Raw genomic sequence first — 18,846 nt, 5'->3', positions numbered from 1 at the left:
AATCTAGAATTGGCTTCCTATTTCGCAACAAAGCATCCTTCACACATGCTGCCAAACATACCCTCGTAAAACTGACCATCCTACCGATCCTCGACTTCGGCGATGTCATTTACAAAATAGCCTCCAATACCCTACTCAATAAACTGGATGCAGTCTAACACAGTGCCATCCGTTTTGTCACCAAAGCCCCATATACTACCAACCACTGCGATCTGTATGCTCTCGTTGCCTGGCCCTCGCTTCATACTCGTCGCCAAACCCACTGGTTCCAGGTCATCTACAAGACCCTGCTAGGTAAAGTCCCCCCTTATCTCAGCTCACTGGTCACCGTAGTAGCACCCACCTGTAGCACGCGCTCCAGCAGGTATATCTCTCTGGTCACCCCCAAAGCCAATTCCTCCTTTGGCCGTCTCTCCTTCCAGTTCTCTGCTGCCAATGACTGAAACGAACTACAAAAATCTCTGAAACTGGAGACTCATATCTCCCTCACTAGCTTTAAGCACCAACTGTCAGAGCAGCTCACAGATCACTGCGCCTATACATAGCCCATCTATAATTTAGCCCAAACAACTACCTCTTCCCCTACTGTATTTATTTATTTATTTTGCTCCTTTGCACCCCATTATTTCTACTTTGCACTTTCTTCCACTACAAATCTACCATTCCAGTGTTTTACTTGCTGTATTGTATTTACTTTGCCACCATGGCCTTTTTTGTCTTTACCTCCCTTATCTCACCTCATTTGCTCACATTGTATATAGACTTATTTTTCTACTGTATTATTGACTGTATGTTTGTTTTACTCCATGTGTAACTCTGTGTTGTTGTATGTGTCGAACTGCTTTGCTTTATCTTGGCCAGGTCACAATTGTAAATGAGAACTTGTTCTCACCTTTCCTACCTGGTTAAATAAAGGTGAAATAAAAAAATAAATGTAAAAAAAATCAACCGACCCCTTTCTGGTTCTACGATACCCATGTTACATCTGACCTGAGCACATCTCTCTTTCCTTCCCTCTCCTATTCCCACTTTGCTCCTTCTTCCCCCTTTTCTCATCCCTCCTTTTCTCCCACTTTTTCGCCTTGCTTCTCTCTTTTCTGTTCTCCTCGTCTTTCGTCTTTCTGACTTTTCCCAACCTTGAACACAACAAATATCCAACAGCGTCATTTAGTTTTTTACCATCTTCCCTCAGAACACTATTACTCAACTTAGTCAATGTTACCCTACTGTGATATGGGTAAGACCTCACTAGTGGATGGCTGGTGGTGTGTGTGAACGCTGTGGAGCCTTGTCATGGGTGGGTGATTGAGTCCAGACGTTGTGTTTTTTTTCTCTCACCGCTATACAGGGTTGGTTTGGCCCAGGGCAGGGCGGGTTGGAGTTCCCTGGGGTGCAGTAAAGTGATAGGGCGGTGCGGGGGGTTCAAATCGCCCCCGGAGTGACGGGTCAAATGTCAAAACTCCAGTCCGGTGAGGGGGATCAGGGTCATGTTAGTCAAACACGGACTGAGGTAGACCCTTCCTGTATAACTCACAGATGCTTATACCATTACTTTGTGTCTGTGTATGTATATATTAATTTGTGTGTGTGTGTGTGTGTGTGTGTGTGTGTGTGTGTGTGTGTGTGTGTGTGTGTGTGTGTGAGTTTGTGTTTAATGAGAGGGCTGGGCCACTCTGTTTGCTGTAAGCCTCATGGATCCACCATTTTAAACTTCCCCTTCCGTCCCTGAGCAGCCCCGCCACCTACACAGCAGCTCCTAAGATGGACGACCCTGGAGTCATCCCCGTCACCTGGCTCAGACATTGGCCAAATACTGAGGCCCTAGATGAATAATGGTCTGTCAGTGACCTCTCACCCCTGGCCAGGCTCTTATGTGTCAGATTGATATCCTCCTGAGTGGAATGTCTGATAGTGATAGGGAGCATCTAGCCATCTAGACAGGCAATCTATTTGGGATCCAAGCTCATGCTCCATCATTGATGTTTCTGTTCTCTGTAGGTCTAGGCGTCTGTTTCTATGATCTAGGGCTATATGTTACACCTGTTCTGTCCAAGGTGCTGAGTGTGCCATATTTAGTAGGGTTATTTTAACAAGGCTTGGGGCTTCTCCAGTTATGTGGCTTCTGAGCTTAGACGGAGAACACCCTGAGATCTGTGTGTGTATCCTTGAATTTGAGCACCCTGTGCGTGTAAAAGAGGTAGAGCACAGCTCTGTCATAAGTCAGTGTGATGGCAACCTGTGTGAGGGTCTACCTTGAGACCAGGGGTTTATGGTATGAGCTGCCAGCCCCTGGGGTTAAGCACTGAGTGAGTGATGGATCCCTGCTGTGTCTTTGTGTGTGTGTGTGTGTGTGTGTGTGTGTGTGTGTGTGTGTGTGTGTGTGTGTGTGTGTGTGTGTGTGTGTTGAGTGACACTCACTCCATGCTGCCTATTTGACCCTTTGACCACCAGAATAGCATCATCATTCATTAACCTGTCCTGTACTGTGACTTAACTTCTTATGTCATTCAGGGTAAACAGCTTAGAATTACTGTAAACTTCTCTTTCTGTCTTTGTTTCTCTCCTTAGTGCTCTGGTTCTCACTCTCCTACTCTATATTCTGTCTATATTCTCTCTCTGTTGCTCTCATTGTAATATTCCTGCCATGTAGGACCTACCTCCCAAGAACAGCAATGGGTTTACAATCTAAAACTCAGTTACTCTCGCCCCTTGTCTGACAAGCTCAGACAAAACCTTTTGTTCCCAGGGAAATTTACCACAAAGAAAAGAGAGAAGTGTATTTTTTTTTATAGTTTCTCTTTTCTCATCCATTTTTGCTGTCAACACCCAGTCTGACTCTGAACCCTGGCAGACAGCTCTCTCTGTGTGTGTGTGTGTGTGTGTGTGTGTGTGTGTGTGTGTGTGTGTGTGTGTGTGTGTGTGCGTGCGTGCGTGCGTGTGTGTGTGTGTGTGTTTGTCTGCACAGATGTGTGTGATCACTGATCAGTGGAGGTAATGATGTCTGAACCATGGCTGATGGTGCTGGTGGTGTTGGTGGCACAGGTTCCCAGTGCTATGAATGATGGGCCGGGTGGATGGGGGTCAGGTCCTCCTGCCCTGAGGGAGAGGGGGAACACCAGGCAGAGGGAAAGATAGACTCCATATGGTGACATCAGAGCCCAGGGTCAAATGACCAGATGTATTAGCCTCCACCCTGTGGGGCCACAGTAGTGAAATGAACTACCTAAAGAGCTCCCCCTAGAGGTCAAGGATATGAACTACATACCGTGTGGGGTGTGTGCTTGTTGCGAGTTTGTAGAACACACAACAAATATCAGGAGAATAGATATCAAGGAAATATTTTAAAACCCAAGCACAGAGACTGTGGTCTACAATACACATTGCTTTAAGCTATGATTGTTGACTCATAGGCTTTCAATGGAAAACAATGTAATTATGGGAAAGACAGTGCAGTTGAACCTTGAAATGTTTGCTCCTGTGACCATTTACTTCATATTTAGACAGTGATTCTGGACAGGTCAGCAGTTTCATGTGGTCTGGGCAGGGAACGTGTCTCTTCTTTTCTCCCATTGTTATAAAACCATTGGAATCTGACCTTGCTCTGACCCCACTGTAATCATGTGTTATCGAAAACACCAGGAAGTCTTTCTCTCTCTCTCCCTCCTCCTCTCCTCCTCTGAACCAGGGTGCAAACCATTCATTACCCATGCTTGGTCACCTGAGCGAAAGAGAGCGGGAGAAAGAGGAGCAAAGATAGGATTAGAGGAGTAAAAAGAAGGATTATCGTTATGAGAGTGCTTTGTTAAGAGTGCTTGCCCTGAATCAGACATGAGCCTGTCTAAGTGGCTGTGAGTAATTCAGCCAATCAAGCGTAATTAATCCCAAACACCATAGTGCTAGGATTTGGTTGTCTTTATTTTTTAAACTCTGTTGGGTCATCGCATCACATGAACAACTGAATTAACAAATGAAGGTGTCGATTCCTTGATCATGTTGTCGTCAGTTTTAAAGCCTGAGTTATTTACTTCCTTGTCTGCTACATTCATGTTCGTTGTAAGAGACTTTGAGCGTATCCTCGTTCGTCATTGTTTTTGTGCAAACTCCCAAAAGAACTCTGAGAAAACGCTGATGTCCCAGTTGAGCTCTGTCTGTGAGTTGGGAAGCATTACTCTAGCCTGAAGACATTCACAAAAAGATTGAAAACTCACTCTCGAGGTGCTAATGAGTTTCAGACTGAGACATATGTCTCGGCATTATGGTTCAAGATTATGGCTCAGTGTGGATCGATATTGGGTACTATCACTCACAAGGAAGTCTCTCTCGGTGTATCTGTGGTGAGCATACTCTCTAGGAGGGCCAGAGTAATCCTCTCTGCTGTCCCTGCTAGCTCATTTGACGTAAATCCTCCGCTCGTCATGTTCAGAAAAGTGACCACTCCTCACCTCTCGGTCAGACGAAAATCTAGCCAAACTCTCTTCTCTAATCCGTGTTAATCTTTATGGCAGGTCCCAGGCCAGATTTGAGTGACAGTTAGGTGAGAGCATCTACATGTACACACAGGTTGACTTGAAAGGTAGCATTAAAAGCTTAAAGAGATGGACAGACCAAGCTGGCTATCCCACAGTGCCCCTGGCTGAGGAAGTGATACTTACTGGTGGCTTTCTGTGGTTTGGTTGCCCTCTGTCAGTTATGGTATCAGTGAAAGCCTCTGAAACTGAGGCTGATGGAAGCCCTGCTGTGTCTGCCTGGAGCCACAGCACTCAGCTGGAGCATGAGAAAAGTGGGCCTTTGAGAGAGAAAACAAGGCTTTGGTTTCATGTTTGACCAGGCTATAACTAGAGAGAAAACAAGGCTTTGGTTTTGTGTTTGACCAGACTATAACTTGAAAGAAAAATGATGAGAATCACACACATTGACACACTCTCACACATAATATAAGACACACATGGAATGCACACACACACACACACACACACACACACACACACACACACACACACACACACACACACACACACACACACACACACACACACACACACACACACACACACACACACACACACACACCTCTGTGGCCCACCAAACCCAGTAGTACAGTCACTAATCCTGCAGCACATTTGCAATCCGTATAATGACAACCTGATACCCCCAGCAGGTCCCAGCCAACACACACCTCCCTTTATACGCCTCTTAAAGCCTGGAAATGTACGTGTCAGTGAGAACAGCTGCACTGCCGTCCAACGCAGGCTCCTCTCTCACCTGACCCTGAATCAGTTCTGAGTGGTCCTTTCCCCCCTGGAAAGGTTGTTAGGTAGGTGTAACATCTGCTCCTTGGCCTGTGAGTCTCAGTCCTTACTTGAGAAACCTCCCACAGAGCCAGAGTGAGTTCACCCGTATGGGATCATCAGTGCTCAGCATGCACAGACGCGGTCTCCAGCCTGTTCCCCCCGGCCCCAGTGTGTCAATGAACAGAGGTGGAGTATTGAAGACATCCGCAGTATGTCAGTGATACTGAGCTCGGGCCATTAGCGACTCTTGAGACGTGCTGGCCATCCTAACCCAATCTGTCTCCACTAAAAGCATCAGAAATGCAACCGTATATGGCGCCTATGGGAATGTGTGTTTCCCATCACTCCCCAGGAATGAATACCTGGCATACCTGGCAGTCTGAAGTGTCTCTGTCTTTCACAACACATCTGGTTGCATTTTCTCTAGTTTAGGGCTCTAGTTCACAAACTTTTAGTGCATCTTATGTTATTCCCCTTTTCGAAGTCATCACCGACCTGACATGACACTGTAGGTGAGAGCTCCATAATGAAGCTCTTGCGTATACTTTACCTATCCAACAGTGTTAGATCAGTGATGACATCAAGACCGGTAGAGTCATGGAAATGCGTGATAGTATCAATACTGTTAGACCATGTAGTCTTGAAGAATCCTACTCCATAACCCTTCTGCTTTCCTTCCCAGGTTCTACCGGGGTGACTACCACATCGACGTGTGTATAAACGACTACCTGGACGTCTTCTGTCCCCACTACCTGGACTCTGTCCCAGAGGAGCGGACAGAGCACTACGTCCTCTACATGGTCAACTACGACGGCTACAGCTCCTGTGACCACACGGCCAAGGGCTTCAAACGCTGGGAGTGTAACAGGCCCCACTCCCCAAACGGACCCCTGAAGTTCTCCGAGAAGTTCCAGCTCTTCACCCCCTTCTCTCTGGGCTTCGAGTTCCGCCCTGGCAGAGAGTACTACTACATCTGTGAGTAATGGTAATCTTCATGCTTATAGTCAAATAAGCTTAAAGTTAACAAAAGCATTCAGTATAAAGTGCGGGAATCAAACCCACAACTCTGCTGGTGCAAGCACCATGCCCCAACAAATTGAGTTATCAGGGCCATGTATGCCTGAATACCACTCATTTACATATCATACAAAACCACTGTTGGTACCACAGTACAGGAATGCTTTGCTTAAAGGCAGAGAGAGAGAGCTACCACAGTTTTCCTGCATGGCATGGACATTTATGATATCAGTGAAGAGTTATTATGTTGTGGGCTCAGGCTACTATGGAAAAACACAACATACTTAGACGATTCAAGGGTGTGATGTGAGGCCAAACATTTGAGTCCAAGCATGGAACTGACTGCGGGGGAAAAAACAATAGCAAAGTAGAACTTTGTTTTGCAAGTCCTGGCAAAGAGGTTCAAAACCCAACATTTGCCTGAGGGAAAACAACTCCATTCTCATGGTCTCCATATGAAGAGACTTTGTTACAATCTCGCCAGGCTCAACTTCCTACTGGCCGTGAGAAGGCCTCTGGAACACAAGCATCTGAAGCCATGTTTTTACAAGTCGAGTCGGAGCCCTACAGGGCAGAGATCTGAGACTAAATAAGAGATAGCACCGGGCGGCCTGCTAGGCTACAGTATTTCTGATTCCCCTTACAGAGAATGCTTCACTTAGGCCTACTCCTCAGTAGCCTCGGCCTCAGCTGCACGCCTCAGACCCCCGTCATGTGATTTAGGAGAAAGCTGCCTGACGAATCGGCAGTCCTTAAAGGCACATGATATGCTGACCTGCCCAATCTCCTAGGATGTTATTCTACTGGATGGGATAGATTGAATAAAGGATGGTGTGGGGCAGGTAATGGACTTTACGTTAGGATGTCTCTCAGGCTCTGTTTAATGTGCTAATAGGAGAGCCAAGATGGAGTCAAAATAGCCATCAAGTATATATTGCCATACTGGCTTTTACAGTGAAACTGGGGGAGAGAGAAAGAGAAAGAGAGACTGGCCACATGGCCTAAAGGCATTTCCTTCCTTGACTCCGAATTATTATTCAACAGTTAGAGATTCACTCAGAAAGGAGGCTGTTTTTCAACAAGAACACGTCACCTGCAAGGAGGATGAAATAACAAAAAGGCGTGTACGTAATCACACCCCGGGGAACATACCGAGGTGTACACTAATCTGCTCCAACATCTTGTCCCTCTATGTAGTTCCAGAAAAGCTGGATATCTCACAATAAACCATGTGATATCAGTTTCGGGATCACATTGCATGTGTCTGATCTGTCAAGTATGACTAAAGAGTTCCATCGTCAGATGATACTAGCACATGTTGTAACACTACTGGACAATAGAGCTGGGAACTTACAGCAAGTAAGTCAAGTGTTTGGAGTTTGACATGTGCCGGTGACAACGACTCAGCGCAGAGGACAGACAGACAACCCTTTGTCCCCCCGTGGATAGTTAACCCCCCCAGGCGACGAGAGGAAAGGAATGGGTGCGGTGGGACATGGGGTGGGTAAAATCAAATGGCTGACACCTGCGGTTGGCCCTGGGTCTGTCCGTCCGTCTGGCAGACAGACGTCTGCAGGAAGCCATCAGGGGGATCAGAAGGGGCGTCCCGGGGGGGGTCAAAGTTCAGCATGTCCTGATGGCTGAATGTGAACCCGGGCTTCTCCCAGGCTACAGCTGCATGTTTTTCTAAAATAGCCAATGGGGAAGTGTGATCCAAATCTCAGGGGATAGAAATCCAATTATCTGGGGAGACAGTAGAGAGTCTGTCTCTCTCTGTGTGACTGGGGCTGACTGTATGCTGTAAAGCTTCAAAAGCCCAGGTTCTGCTCCGTACACAGTCTGAAGATCTACATAGATAATGAGATAAACCCTGTTCAACAGTGTGTTTGTTCCACTGTCTAGGGTTTTGCTTTGCTCCGACGGATACAAACTGATCACAAGGGAATCATCTGATCCCATCGTATTTATATCAGATCTCCAATTCTCGGGTCTATACCCCAGACTTAAGTTACACGGCATCTGAGCCCCTAGCTTGTGTCTGGTCATGTGTGTGTGTGTCTGCGTGTGTGTGTGTGTGTCTGCGTGTGTGTGTCTGGTGGTGTGTGTGTGTGTTCGGGAGTGTCTGCATGTGTATAGTGTGCGTGGACGTGTGAGACGTTTATGGGATGGTGTGTGTTCACGAGAGGATGCTAATCTCCTCCACTGGGCGACATGGCATGACTAACCTGGGATCTAGTGTCGCAGCGCGTGAGACAGGGTCGTAGAAAAGCAGCTCACTGCTGTGTGGTGTATTGTGGAGTCCAGGCTCTGTCTCTGTCTGACTGACTGACTGGGAATAGAAGGGGAGCTAGTACAGTCTGGCCTGAGTGCCTGCCACTGTAGGGGTGTGAGGTAAGTTACACGATACTCGCTGACACAGACAGAAGAGCCATGATTGACGCCACACTGCCAATATAACTCTCCACATCAAGTTGTAAAGACAATTTTTATCATATTTCATAGCCACGCTAAGTGCTTTAAAATCGGAACCTCAGTCTTCAGTCATGGAAATACTGACATGGCTCGTTTTTATCGGGAATTGACTGCCAGTATCATTCACGGGGAAGAAGAGTATATCAAGATAGATGATAGGCTATAGGACACTCTATAGTCAAACTGTATCGCTCTCTCTCTATCTCACACACACACACACACACACACACACACACACACACACACACACACACACACACACACACACACACACACACACACACACACACACACACACACACACACACACACACACACACACACACACACACACACACACAGCATGATGGTGCCCTGAGGGGTGGGGGTTTATGTCTAGATTAAGAGCAGCTTGAGACCCCAGGCAGGCCAGGAAATGACGGGGTCAGAACATAGGGGCCCACAGAGTTGGGGGTTGCTGGGTGGGGTGGGAGAATAAGAGAGGCATTCTATAGAGGGGATGAATACAGTCACGGTCAGGGTCTGTCAAACTAGCAACAAGAACAAGATCTCAGTCACAACCTACTTTCAGAATAGAAGTGTGATTGGGACTTCAGAACTACTGCTTCTCAAGACATCACACAATGTGAAACACCCGCAGTCTAGTTTGTCACTTTGGTGACTGCGTCCTAGGTGATATTGCCTAGTTGTTGACAGATCAGAAGGTGAGGCGACCTGAGTTGAAGTGACCTGCCACCATAGGGATTTAGTGAAGCAACAGTCATATTCCAGTTATCCAGAGTAGACATCTGTGTTGCAGGGTTGTGCTACTTTACTGCTAATAGAACCCAGTGGCAGGTGTCGACGGCCTCTGCAGCCAATCAAATCATTCATAGCAGATGGTGATGTTACTCTGAGCCAATCGAATTCTGTGTTGCAGATGTGGACAACATTTGGAGCCAATAGAAGTTTGAGTAGCAGGTGCAGACAGTTCTTTCAGCCAATGGACATTTGATTAGCAGATGCGGATGTTTCTCGAAAGAAAATCAAAATTGAAGGGGGCAGGTGTTTGTGTTGTTTAAAGCTAATGGAAGTCTATGTCGCAGATGTTGCCCTCACTCAGTAGCCAATTGAAATGTGTTTCAGGTGTTGATCGACATTGCTAATTCGTACATGTGGCCTACAGTATCAAATCAAATCAAATGTATTTATATAGCCCTTCTTACATCAGCTGATATCTCAAAGTGCTGTACAGAAACCCAGCCTAAAACCCCAAGCAGCAAGCAAGGCAGGTGTAGAAGCACGGTGGCTAGGAAAAACTCCCTAGAAAGGCCAAAACCCAGGAAGAAACCTAGAGAGGAACCAGGCTATGAGGGCTGGCCAGACCTCTTCTGGCTGTGCCGGGTGGAGATTATAACAGAACATGGTCAAGATGTTCAAATGTTCATAAATGACTAGCATGGTCAAATAATAATAATCAGAGTAGTTGTCGAGGGTGCAACAAGTCAGCACCTCAAGAGTAAATGACAGTTGGCTTTTCATAGCCGATCATTGAGTGTATCTCTACCGCTCCTGCTGTCTCTAGAGAGTTGAAAACAGCAGGTCTGGGACAGGTAGCACATCCGGTGAACAGGTCAGGGTTCCATAGCCGCAGGCAGAACAGTTGAAACTGGAGCAGCAGCACGGCCAGGTGGACTGGGGACAGCAAGGAGTCATCATGCCAGGTAGTCCTGAGGCATGGTCCTAGGGCTCAGGTCCTCCGAGAGAGAGAAAGAAAGAAAGAGAGAAAGAGAGAATTAGAGAGAGCATACTTAAATTCACACAGGACACCGGATAAGACAGGAGAAATACTCCAGATATAACAGACTGACCTTAGCCCCCCGACACATAAACTACTGCAGCATAAATACTGGAGGCTGAGACAGGAGGGGTCAGGAGATACTGTGGCCCCATCCGATGATACCCCCGGGCAGGGCCAAACAGGCAGGATGTACCCCCACACACTTTGCCAAAGCACAGCCCCCACACCACTAGAGGGATATCTTCAACCACCAACTTACCATCCTGAGACAAGGCCCAATACAGCCCAAGGGGGGGCCACGGCACAACCCAAGGGGGGGCGCCAACCCAGACAGGAAGACCACGTCAGTGACTCAACCCACTCAAGTGACGCACCCCTCCTAGGGACAGCATGGAAGAGCACCAGTAAGCCAGTGACTTAGCCCCTGTAATAGGGTTAGAGGCAGAGAATCCCAGTGGAGAGAGGGGAACCGGCCAGGCAGAGACAGCAAGGGCGGTTCGTTGATCCAGAGCCTTTCCGTTCACCTTCACACTCCTGGGCCAGACTACACTCAATCATAGGACCTACTGAAGAGATGAGTCTTCAGTAAAGACTTAAAGGTTGAGACCGAGTCTGCGTCTCTCACATGGGTAGGCAGACCTTTCCATAAAAATGGAGCTCTATAGGAGAAAGCCCTGCCGCCATCTGTTTGCTTAGACATTCTAGGGACAATTAGGAGGCCTGCGTCTTGTGACTGTAGCGTACGTGTAGGTATGTACGGCAGGACCAAATCGTATGCTACATTCATCACAAGTTGCATCCTTTGAGAACCTAGAATAATAGTGAAGACATAAAAACTATGAAATAACACAAAGGAATCATGTAGTAACCAAATAAGTGTTAAACAAATCAAAATATATTTTATATTTCAGATTCTTCAAATAGCCACCCTTTGCATTAATGACAGCTTTGCACGCTCTTGGCATTCTCTCAACCAGTTTCACCTATAATGCTTTTCCAACAGTCTTGAAGGAGTTCCCACATCTGCTGAGCACTTGTTGGCTGTTTTTCCTTCACTCTGCTGTCAAACTCATCCCAAACCATCTCAATTGGGTTGCGGTCGGGGGATTGTGGAGGCCAGGTCATCTGATGCAGCACTCCATCGCTCTCCTTGGTAAAATAGCCCTTACACAGCCTGGAGGTGTGTTGGGTCATTGTCCTGTTGAAAAACAAATGATACTCCCACTAAGCGCAAACTAGATGGGATGGAGTATCGCTGCAGAATGCTGTGGTAGCCATGCTGTTTAAGTGTGCCTTGAATTCTAAATACATTATAGACAGTGTCAACAGCAAAGCACCCCCACACCATAACACCTCCCCATGCCTTATGGTGGGAACCACACATGCGGAGATCATCCGTTCACCCACACTGCATCTCACAAAGATGTCCATCGTTCATGTTTCTTGGCCCAAACAGGTTTCTTCTTCTTATTGGTGTCCTTTAGTAGTGGTTTCTTTGCAGCAATTTGACCATGAACGCCTGATTCACACAGTCTCCTCTGAAAAGTTGATGTTGAGATGTGTCTGTTACTTGAACACTGTGAAGCATTTATTTGGCCTGCAATTTCCGAGGCTGGTAATTCTAATGAACTTATCCTTTGGTCCTCATGAGAGCCAGTTTCATCATAGCGCTTGATGTTTTTTGTTTCTGCACTTGAAGAAACTTTCAAAGTTCTTGAAATGTTCCATATTGACTGACCTTCATGTCTTAAAGTAATGATGGACTGTCGTTTCTCTTTGCTTATTTGAGCTGTTCTTGCCATAATATGGACTTGGTCTTTTACCAAATAGGGCTGTCTTCTGTATACCCCCCTACCTTGTCACAACACAACTGATTGGCTCAAATGCAACAAGAAGGAAATAAATTCCATTTTAACTTTTAACAAGGCCCACCTGTTAATTCAAATGCACTCCAGGTGACTACCTCATGAAGCTGGTTGAGAGAATGCCAAGAGTGTGCAAAGCTGTCATCAAGGCAAAGGGTGGCTATTTGAAGAATCTCAAATATAAAATATATTTTGATTTGTTTACCACTTTTTTTGTTACTACATGATTCCATATGTGTTATTTCATCGTTTTGATGTCTTCACTATTATTCTACAATGTAGAAAATAGTCAAAATAAAGAAAAATCCTTGAATGAGTAGGTGTTCTAAAACTTTTGACCAGTAGTGTATGTCTGTACAGAGTAGCTCTCAGTTCTTTGCTGTTAGCGTTGAAGTACGTAAGCATTGTTCTTAACATATCTGAAATGTTTTCACAGCTTCCACCATTGCTGACAATGGAAGGAGAAGTTGCCTACGACTGAAGGTGTTCGTCAGACCAGCAAGTAAATGTATTTCTGAAAGAACATGCCATTCTCTATTCTTTCAATCTGTGGACAACTTTTATTGCATTATGTGAAAGTCTGATATCAATCTTGGGCTCGCTATGAATGTTCACGTCCCAACTCCTTTTGTTGCAGACAATTGTGTGAAAACTGTCAGTGTTCACGATCGGGTCTTTGACGTCAATGATAGAGTGGACAATTCCCTAGAACCAAGAGGTTTGTTTGTGGGGGGTGTGAGTGTGTGTCTTTGGGTGTGTGCCTGCCTGCCTGCGTGTGTGTGTACCTAGGAATGACAAATTGTATTTCCTGATACAGAATCCCGAAGAGGCTCTTATTTTCCCATTCTTCCAATGGAATGGACAAGTCAATCACATAGACAATTTATGGAATGACAAAGCCACTACTTAATTTCACACATTCATGTTTCAGTCTTGTATGTGAATGATGTCTCTTCTCCAATGATTCTTATCTCCTTCTCTTTCCTCTCTCCTCCATCTTTTCCTCCCTTCATCTAGATGACACCAGCCACGAGTCAGCTGAGCCATCCCGAGGGGACGTCAACTCCGTGGGCCGGGTTCAGACCGCCGGCCTGCTGCTGACCTCCTCCCTGCTTCTCCTGGCGGCCATCTTGTCTTCATAGCGCCCAGCCTGAGGGTTTTAGACAGAGCGGAGTGGACCGCCCTGACTGGACCACAGGCCCCCCACAACCCCCAAGGAGCACTTTTTAACAGACAGTCTCTCTCAGTGCAAGGGAGAGGAGAGACTTATAAGTGGAAGTCCTTTTTTATAAACGTTGCTTTGGGGAGTTAAGATGCCAAAAGCCTTTTTGACTCTTATTTTGTCTTTTAATTTCCTGTGAATTTTGATATTTGAAGGCCATGGTATGCCGTTGAATTTGCCCTCCCCACACCCTCTCACACACTAACATACACACATTCTCTCTCTCTCTCTCTCTCTCTCTCTCTCTCTCTCTCTCTCTCTCTCTCTCTCTCTCTCTCTCTCTCTCTCTCTCTCTCTCTCTCTCTCTCTCTCTCTCTCTCTCTCTCTCTCTCTCCCTCCCTCCTCTGTAGCCACAACAAACATTTTGCAAGATTCAACTACCGAGCAAAAACATTTTCCAAACCCCCAAATTACTTTGATTGAGAATATGATGAAGTCTTACAGCAAATGACAATTGATCGTTTGAAGAAGGCTTGTGACTGATCAGATCAGCCAATGGCAATGAGGCCAAGGCGTACTGGCCAATCAAATGAGGCCAAGGTATACAGGCCAATAAAATGAGGACAAGGCATACTGGCCAATCAACGGTGAAACAAGGATCCAAAGCCATGGTTGTAGCTTGGAGAAATCCTGTTGCCAAGCGGAGGGGGGCTCTGTTATTTTCTTTCCTTTGAAGAGTCCATTAGATGTTCCTCTCAGGTGATGGGGGTTGGATTCAATGACTCAGAGACTGGGGGAGGATGTTTGAGATTAACCGGAAAAAATACGCCCTCATGTTTAGTACTTTCTGTCCTTTTAGGGGAATTAGTGATCGATTAATGTATTTTTGAAATAAATCACATAATTCAAGTTTAGCGGCCAACACGGTTGTATATTTGCGAGGAGCGTGGGAGCTGATATGGTATTTTGTCAGGCAAATGTATTTTCCTATTTATTCTTGAGTCCTTGTGCTCTGTCCCTTTTCTGATGACCGTCCTGGTTCAGTCACTGTAACTATAGCAGAGAGAAGCCCAAAACATCCCACCACTAAAAAGCATCAGTCTCTCTTTTTGTTTAGGACAGGTATGCTCATATTTCATTACTCATACACATTAAATATCTGGGCTTGGACTGTGGGCTTGGATTGTGTTTATCAAGCTGAGTTCAGGGAAGAGGACAGAGAGTTGCATGTTGTATCAGGGTGTAGGAATGTGAGTTATAACTGTGATCTTCTCTGTAACAATAAACACAAACTATATGTGTGCTAAAAAGTCAGCCCATATTACAATCCACTACTTCTTTTGGAAACATTGTCATAACCTTTACCAAACTACATTTACGTTTATAAACACAAGGTACAGGGATGACACCATTCTGTAGCTAACACGATTAGTTTCAATTATGTTTTTAGTAGTATTCTTGGGTTCTTCCAGGCAAACAGCACACACTTTCATTGATATTGATGTTGATGGGTTAGCGACCATGCAGTGATGATCCACCCACACGTCCCCACAGTCCTAACTTTGCAGGAAGGTTGTGGTAACGTTGTGGACATAAGGTTCCTCTATAGCAGCTGCAGCTCTGGTATGATTTAGCCGTGTCTTTGATGTCGTGTGGAGCAGCGTCCTTGCAGACCACATGCTGGGGGGCCATGCGTTGGTTATTTCTGGAATGGAAAGAAAAATGACCACCAGGAGAGAGAGGGAGAGAGAAGTCCTGTTCAGTCTCTGGATAGGTTCACTATCAGGGGCGAGAGAGGTGTCCTGTTCAGTCTCTGGATAGGTTCACTATCAGGGGCGAGAGAGGTGTCCTGTTCAGTCTCTGGATAGGTTCACTAGTAGGGGCGAGAGAGGTGTCCTGTTCAGTCTCTGGATAGGTTCACTATCAGGGGCGAGAGAGGTGTCCTGTTCAGTCTCTGGATAGGTTCACTATCAGGGGCGAGAGAGGTGTCCTGTTCAGTCTCTGGATAGGTTCACTAGTAGGGGCGAGAGAGGTGTCCTGTTCAGTCTCTGGATAGGTTCACTAGTAGGGGCGAGAGAGGTGTCCTGTTCAGTCTCTGGATAGGTTCACTAGCAGGGGCGAGAGAGGTGTCCTGTTCAGTCTCTGGATAGGTTCACTAGCAGGGGCGAGAGAGGTGTCCTGTTCAGTCTCTGGATAGGTTCACTAGCAGGGGTGAGAGAGGTGTCCTGTTCAGTCTCTGGATAGGTTCACTAGCAGGGGCGAGAGAGGTGTCCTGTTCAGTCTCTGGATAGGTTCACTATCAGGGGCGAGAGAGGTGTCCTGTTCAGTCTCTGGATAGGTTCACTAGCAGGGGCGAGAGAGGTGTCCTGTTCAGTCTCTGGATAGGTTCACTAGTAGGGGCGAGAGAGGTGTCCTGTTCAGTCTCTGGATAGGTTCACTAGCAGGGGCGAGAGAGGTGTCCTGTTCAGTCTCTGGATAGGTTCACTATCAGGGGCGAGAGAGGTGTCCTGTTCAGTCTCTGGATAGGTTCACTAGTAGGGGCGAGAGAGGTGTCCTGTTCAGTCTCTGGATAGGTTCACTAGCAGGGGCGAGAGAGGTGTCCTGTTCAGTCTCTGGATAGGTTCACTAGCAGGGGTGAGAGAGGTGTCCTGTTCAGTCTCTGGATAGGTTCACTAGCAGGGGTGAGAGAGGTGTCCTGTTCAGTCTCTGGATAGGTTCACTAGTAGGGGCGAGAGAGGTGTCCTGTTCAGTCTCTGGATAGGTTCACTAGCAGGGGTGAGAGAGGTGTCCTGTTCAGTCTCTGGATAGGTTCACTAGCAGGGGCGAGAGAGGTGTCCTGGTCAGTCTCTGGATAGGTTCACTAGCAGGGGTGAGAGAGGTGTCCTGGTCAGTCTCTGGATAGGTTCACTAGCAGGGGTGAGAGAGGTGTCCTGTTCAGTCTCTGGATAGGTTCACTATCAGGGGCGAGAGAGGTGTCCTGTTCAGTCTCTGGATAGGTTCACTAGCAGGGGCGAGAGAAGTGTCCTGTTCAGTCTCTGGATAGGTTCACTCGCAGGGGCGAGAGAGGTGTTCTGTTCAGTCTCTGGATAGGTTCACTAGCAGGGGCGAGAGAGGTGTCCTGGTCAGTCTCTGGATAGGTTCACTAGCAGGGGCGAGAGAGGTGTCCTGTTCAGTCTCTGGATAGGTTCACTAGCAGGGGTGAGAGAGGTGTCCTGTTCAGTCTCTGGATAGGTTCACTAGCAGGGGCGAGAGAGGTGTCCTGTTCAGTCTCTGGATAGGTTCACTAGCAGGGGTGAGAGAGGTGTCCTGTTCAGTCTCTGGATAGGTTCACTAGCAGGGACGAGAGAGGTGTCCTGTTCAGTCTCTGGATAGGTTCACTAGCAGGGGCGAGAGAGGTGTCCTGTTCAGCCCAGAGGACCGGAGTGAGTGATGAGGTGAGAGAGGCCCCAGCTGAGATCAATAGAAATCGGCTTCTCAAACCCAGGAACACTCGGTAAATATTTCCCTCAGTCCCTTCACTAACTTATACACAGTCTATTTAGTGTACTGACACTCACTCACCTCCTTTGTAAAGGGTCGAATGGACTATCAGTGAGAAATACATTTAGCCTCTGCCTCTGTAGGCTGTCATTGTGGGATTCAGTTTGACCAAATCTGTAGATAGGAAAAGTTAAAATTCATTGTCACCGACATTCACTTCGGTCAACATTGGGAAATATGGATCAGCTTGTCTTATGGGTACTGTGTATCCAGCGGTAGTCTAATAGAACGTACAGAGCAGTGATTCTCACACTTCTTTGAAGGGCAACCAGAGTTAAGGGAGACATAGTTAATGTTGTTAGTGAGAAAAATGTAAATGTTTGCTATAAAAAAACAGTTGATTTCATTTCTAAATGTCTTTTTGTATGAGAAACATGATCAATGTTACAGTCTATATCTGTCAATTCTGAGTCCACCGTGCAGTTAGCATTATGTGTAAGCTTCTCAAATATCAACTGTGCAGTGTGTGTGTTGTGTGTTGTGTTGTGTTGTGTTGTGTGTGTGTGTGTGTGTGTGTGTGTGTGTGTGTGTGTGTGTGGAGGTTGAAGTTAAGGTCTCTGCTATTGGAAGTGCACTATATCCATCCATGCTCATTCCAAGAGCCAGACCACGCTCCTATCGCTCTCCCCTTTCGACCAGACCTTTACTGAGTAGTATTTTCATCTGGAATGTGGTTTAGGTGCTTAATGTTTTGAGTTCTTGTACCTGCTTAGTTTGTCTGTGGTCTCTCCAATGGTTTCAGATGAAGCTTCAGTAGTTAGTAGCACCATGTTGTTGTACCTGAATTCAGAAGATGGCGTGTCCATTTTTTTGTAAAGCTTGTTGAGTGCTGGTTTTCTGTGCATATCACAATGTCCGAAATCAGTTAACTGTAATTTTCTATTCAAACGTTGATGTAGAGTATTAGATGCAGTTTTGTTACAGGGTGAACAGTGAGTCTGATTGGAGGAGGTCTTCGCCTGAATTTGGTACCTGTTACTGTAGCCATTTAGCCTGAACCTAATGTCACTGTGCCCTCCTATGTACCCTGTCCTACTGTATGTATCTGTCCCCTGTCCTCTGTCCCTGTCCTCTGGACTCTGTCCCTGGCCTCTGTCCTCTGTCCCTGTCTCCTGGCCTCTGTCCATGTCCCTGGCCTCTGTCCCTGTCCTCTGTGCCTGTCCTCTTGTCCCAGACCTATTGTCCTCACCTCCCCAGACTGTTGTAACTCCTCCTTCTCTTCCTGGTCTAACTCGCTTCACCAGGTTTTTCTGCAAATGTATTTCATACGAAGGCCATTATTTGTAAATACACGTGTTGGAGCAGCTATGACTAACTACAACAACAACAAAAAGATTTAATAAAAGTTGTTTGTCATTGTCTCTCAAATTTGTAATGTCTTTTCTTTTTTATGTAAATTTAATCACAACTGCTTTGTCTAATGGGGCGGCAGGTAGCCTAGCGGTTAGCCCGTTGGGCCAGTAACAGTGTAAGGTTCTGGGTGTAGCTGGTGCAGAGGAGTTAGGCGCAGGACAGCAGAGATGAGTAACACAATGAACTTTACTCAAAATTTCCAAATACATAAAGTAATACCAAGCCCACAAACTTCGGACCGAACTTACAATAAAACAATCACTCACAAAAACCATGCGGAAAACAGAGGGTTAAATAATGAACATGTAATTGGGGAATTGAAACCAGGTGTGTAAAACAAAGACAAAACAAATGGAAAATGAAAAG

The 18,846-nt window shown here is 46.3% G+C and overlaps 1 protein-coding gene across 4 annotated transcripts in view; it reads left to right on the top strand.

The window, feature by feature from the left end:
* Positions 1–18,495, top strand: part of LOC106563326 (ephrin-A5) — a 58,776-nt gene extending 40,281 nt beyond the window's left edge. For 2 of the 4 annotated variants that reach the window (XM_014128838.2, XM_014128840.2), the window contains 4 exons: positions 5,974–6,266; positions 12,862–12,933; positions 13,063–13,143; positions 13,443–18,495. In XM_014128838.2, coding sequence (XP_013984313.1) covers positions 5,974–6,266; positions 12,862–12,933; positions 13,063–13,143; positions 13,443–13,567 — 571 coding nt within the window. In that variant the 3' untranslated portion in view covers positions 13,568–18,495. The remainder of the gene's footprint in view (positions 1–5,973; positions 6,267–12,861; positions 12,934–13,062; positions 13,144–13,442) is intronic. The other 2 variants (XR_006757651.1, XM_014128839.2) reach the window with 2 other exon arrangements.
* Positions 18,496–18,846: the final 351 nt, after the last annotated feature.

This window comes from Salmo salar, chromosome ssa11 (assembly GCF_905237065.1).
Source record: "Salmo salar chromosome ssa11, Ssal_v3.1, whole genome shotgun sequence".
NCBI classification, from domain to species: domain Eukaryota; kingdom Metazoa; phylum Chordata; class Actinopteri; order Salmoniformes; family Salmonidae; genus Salmo; species Salmo salar.
The sequence above is the reverse complement of the archived record's forward strand: the minus strand, read 5'-3'. Positions and strand labels throughout refer to the sequence as shown.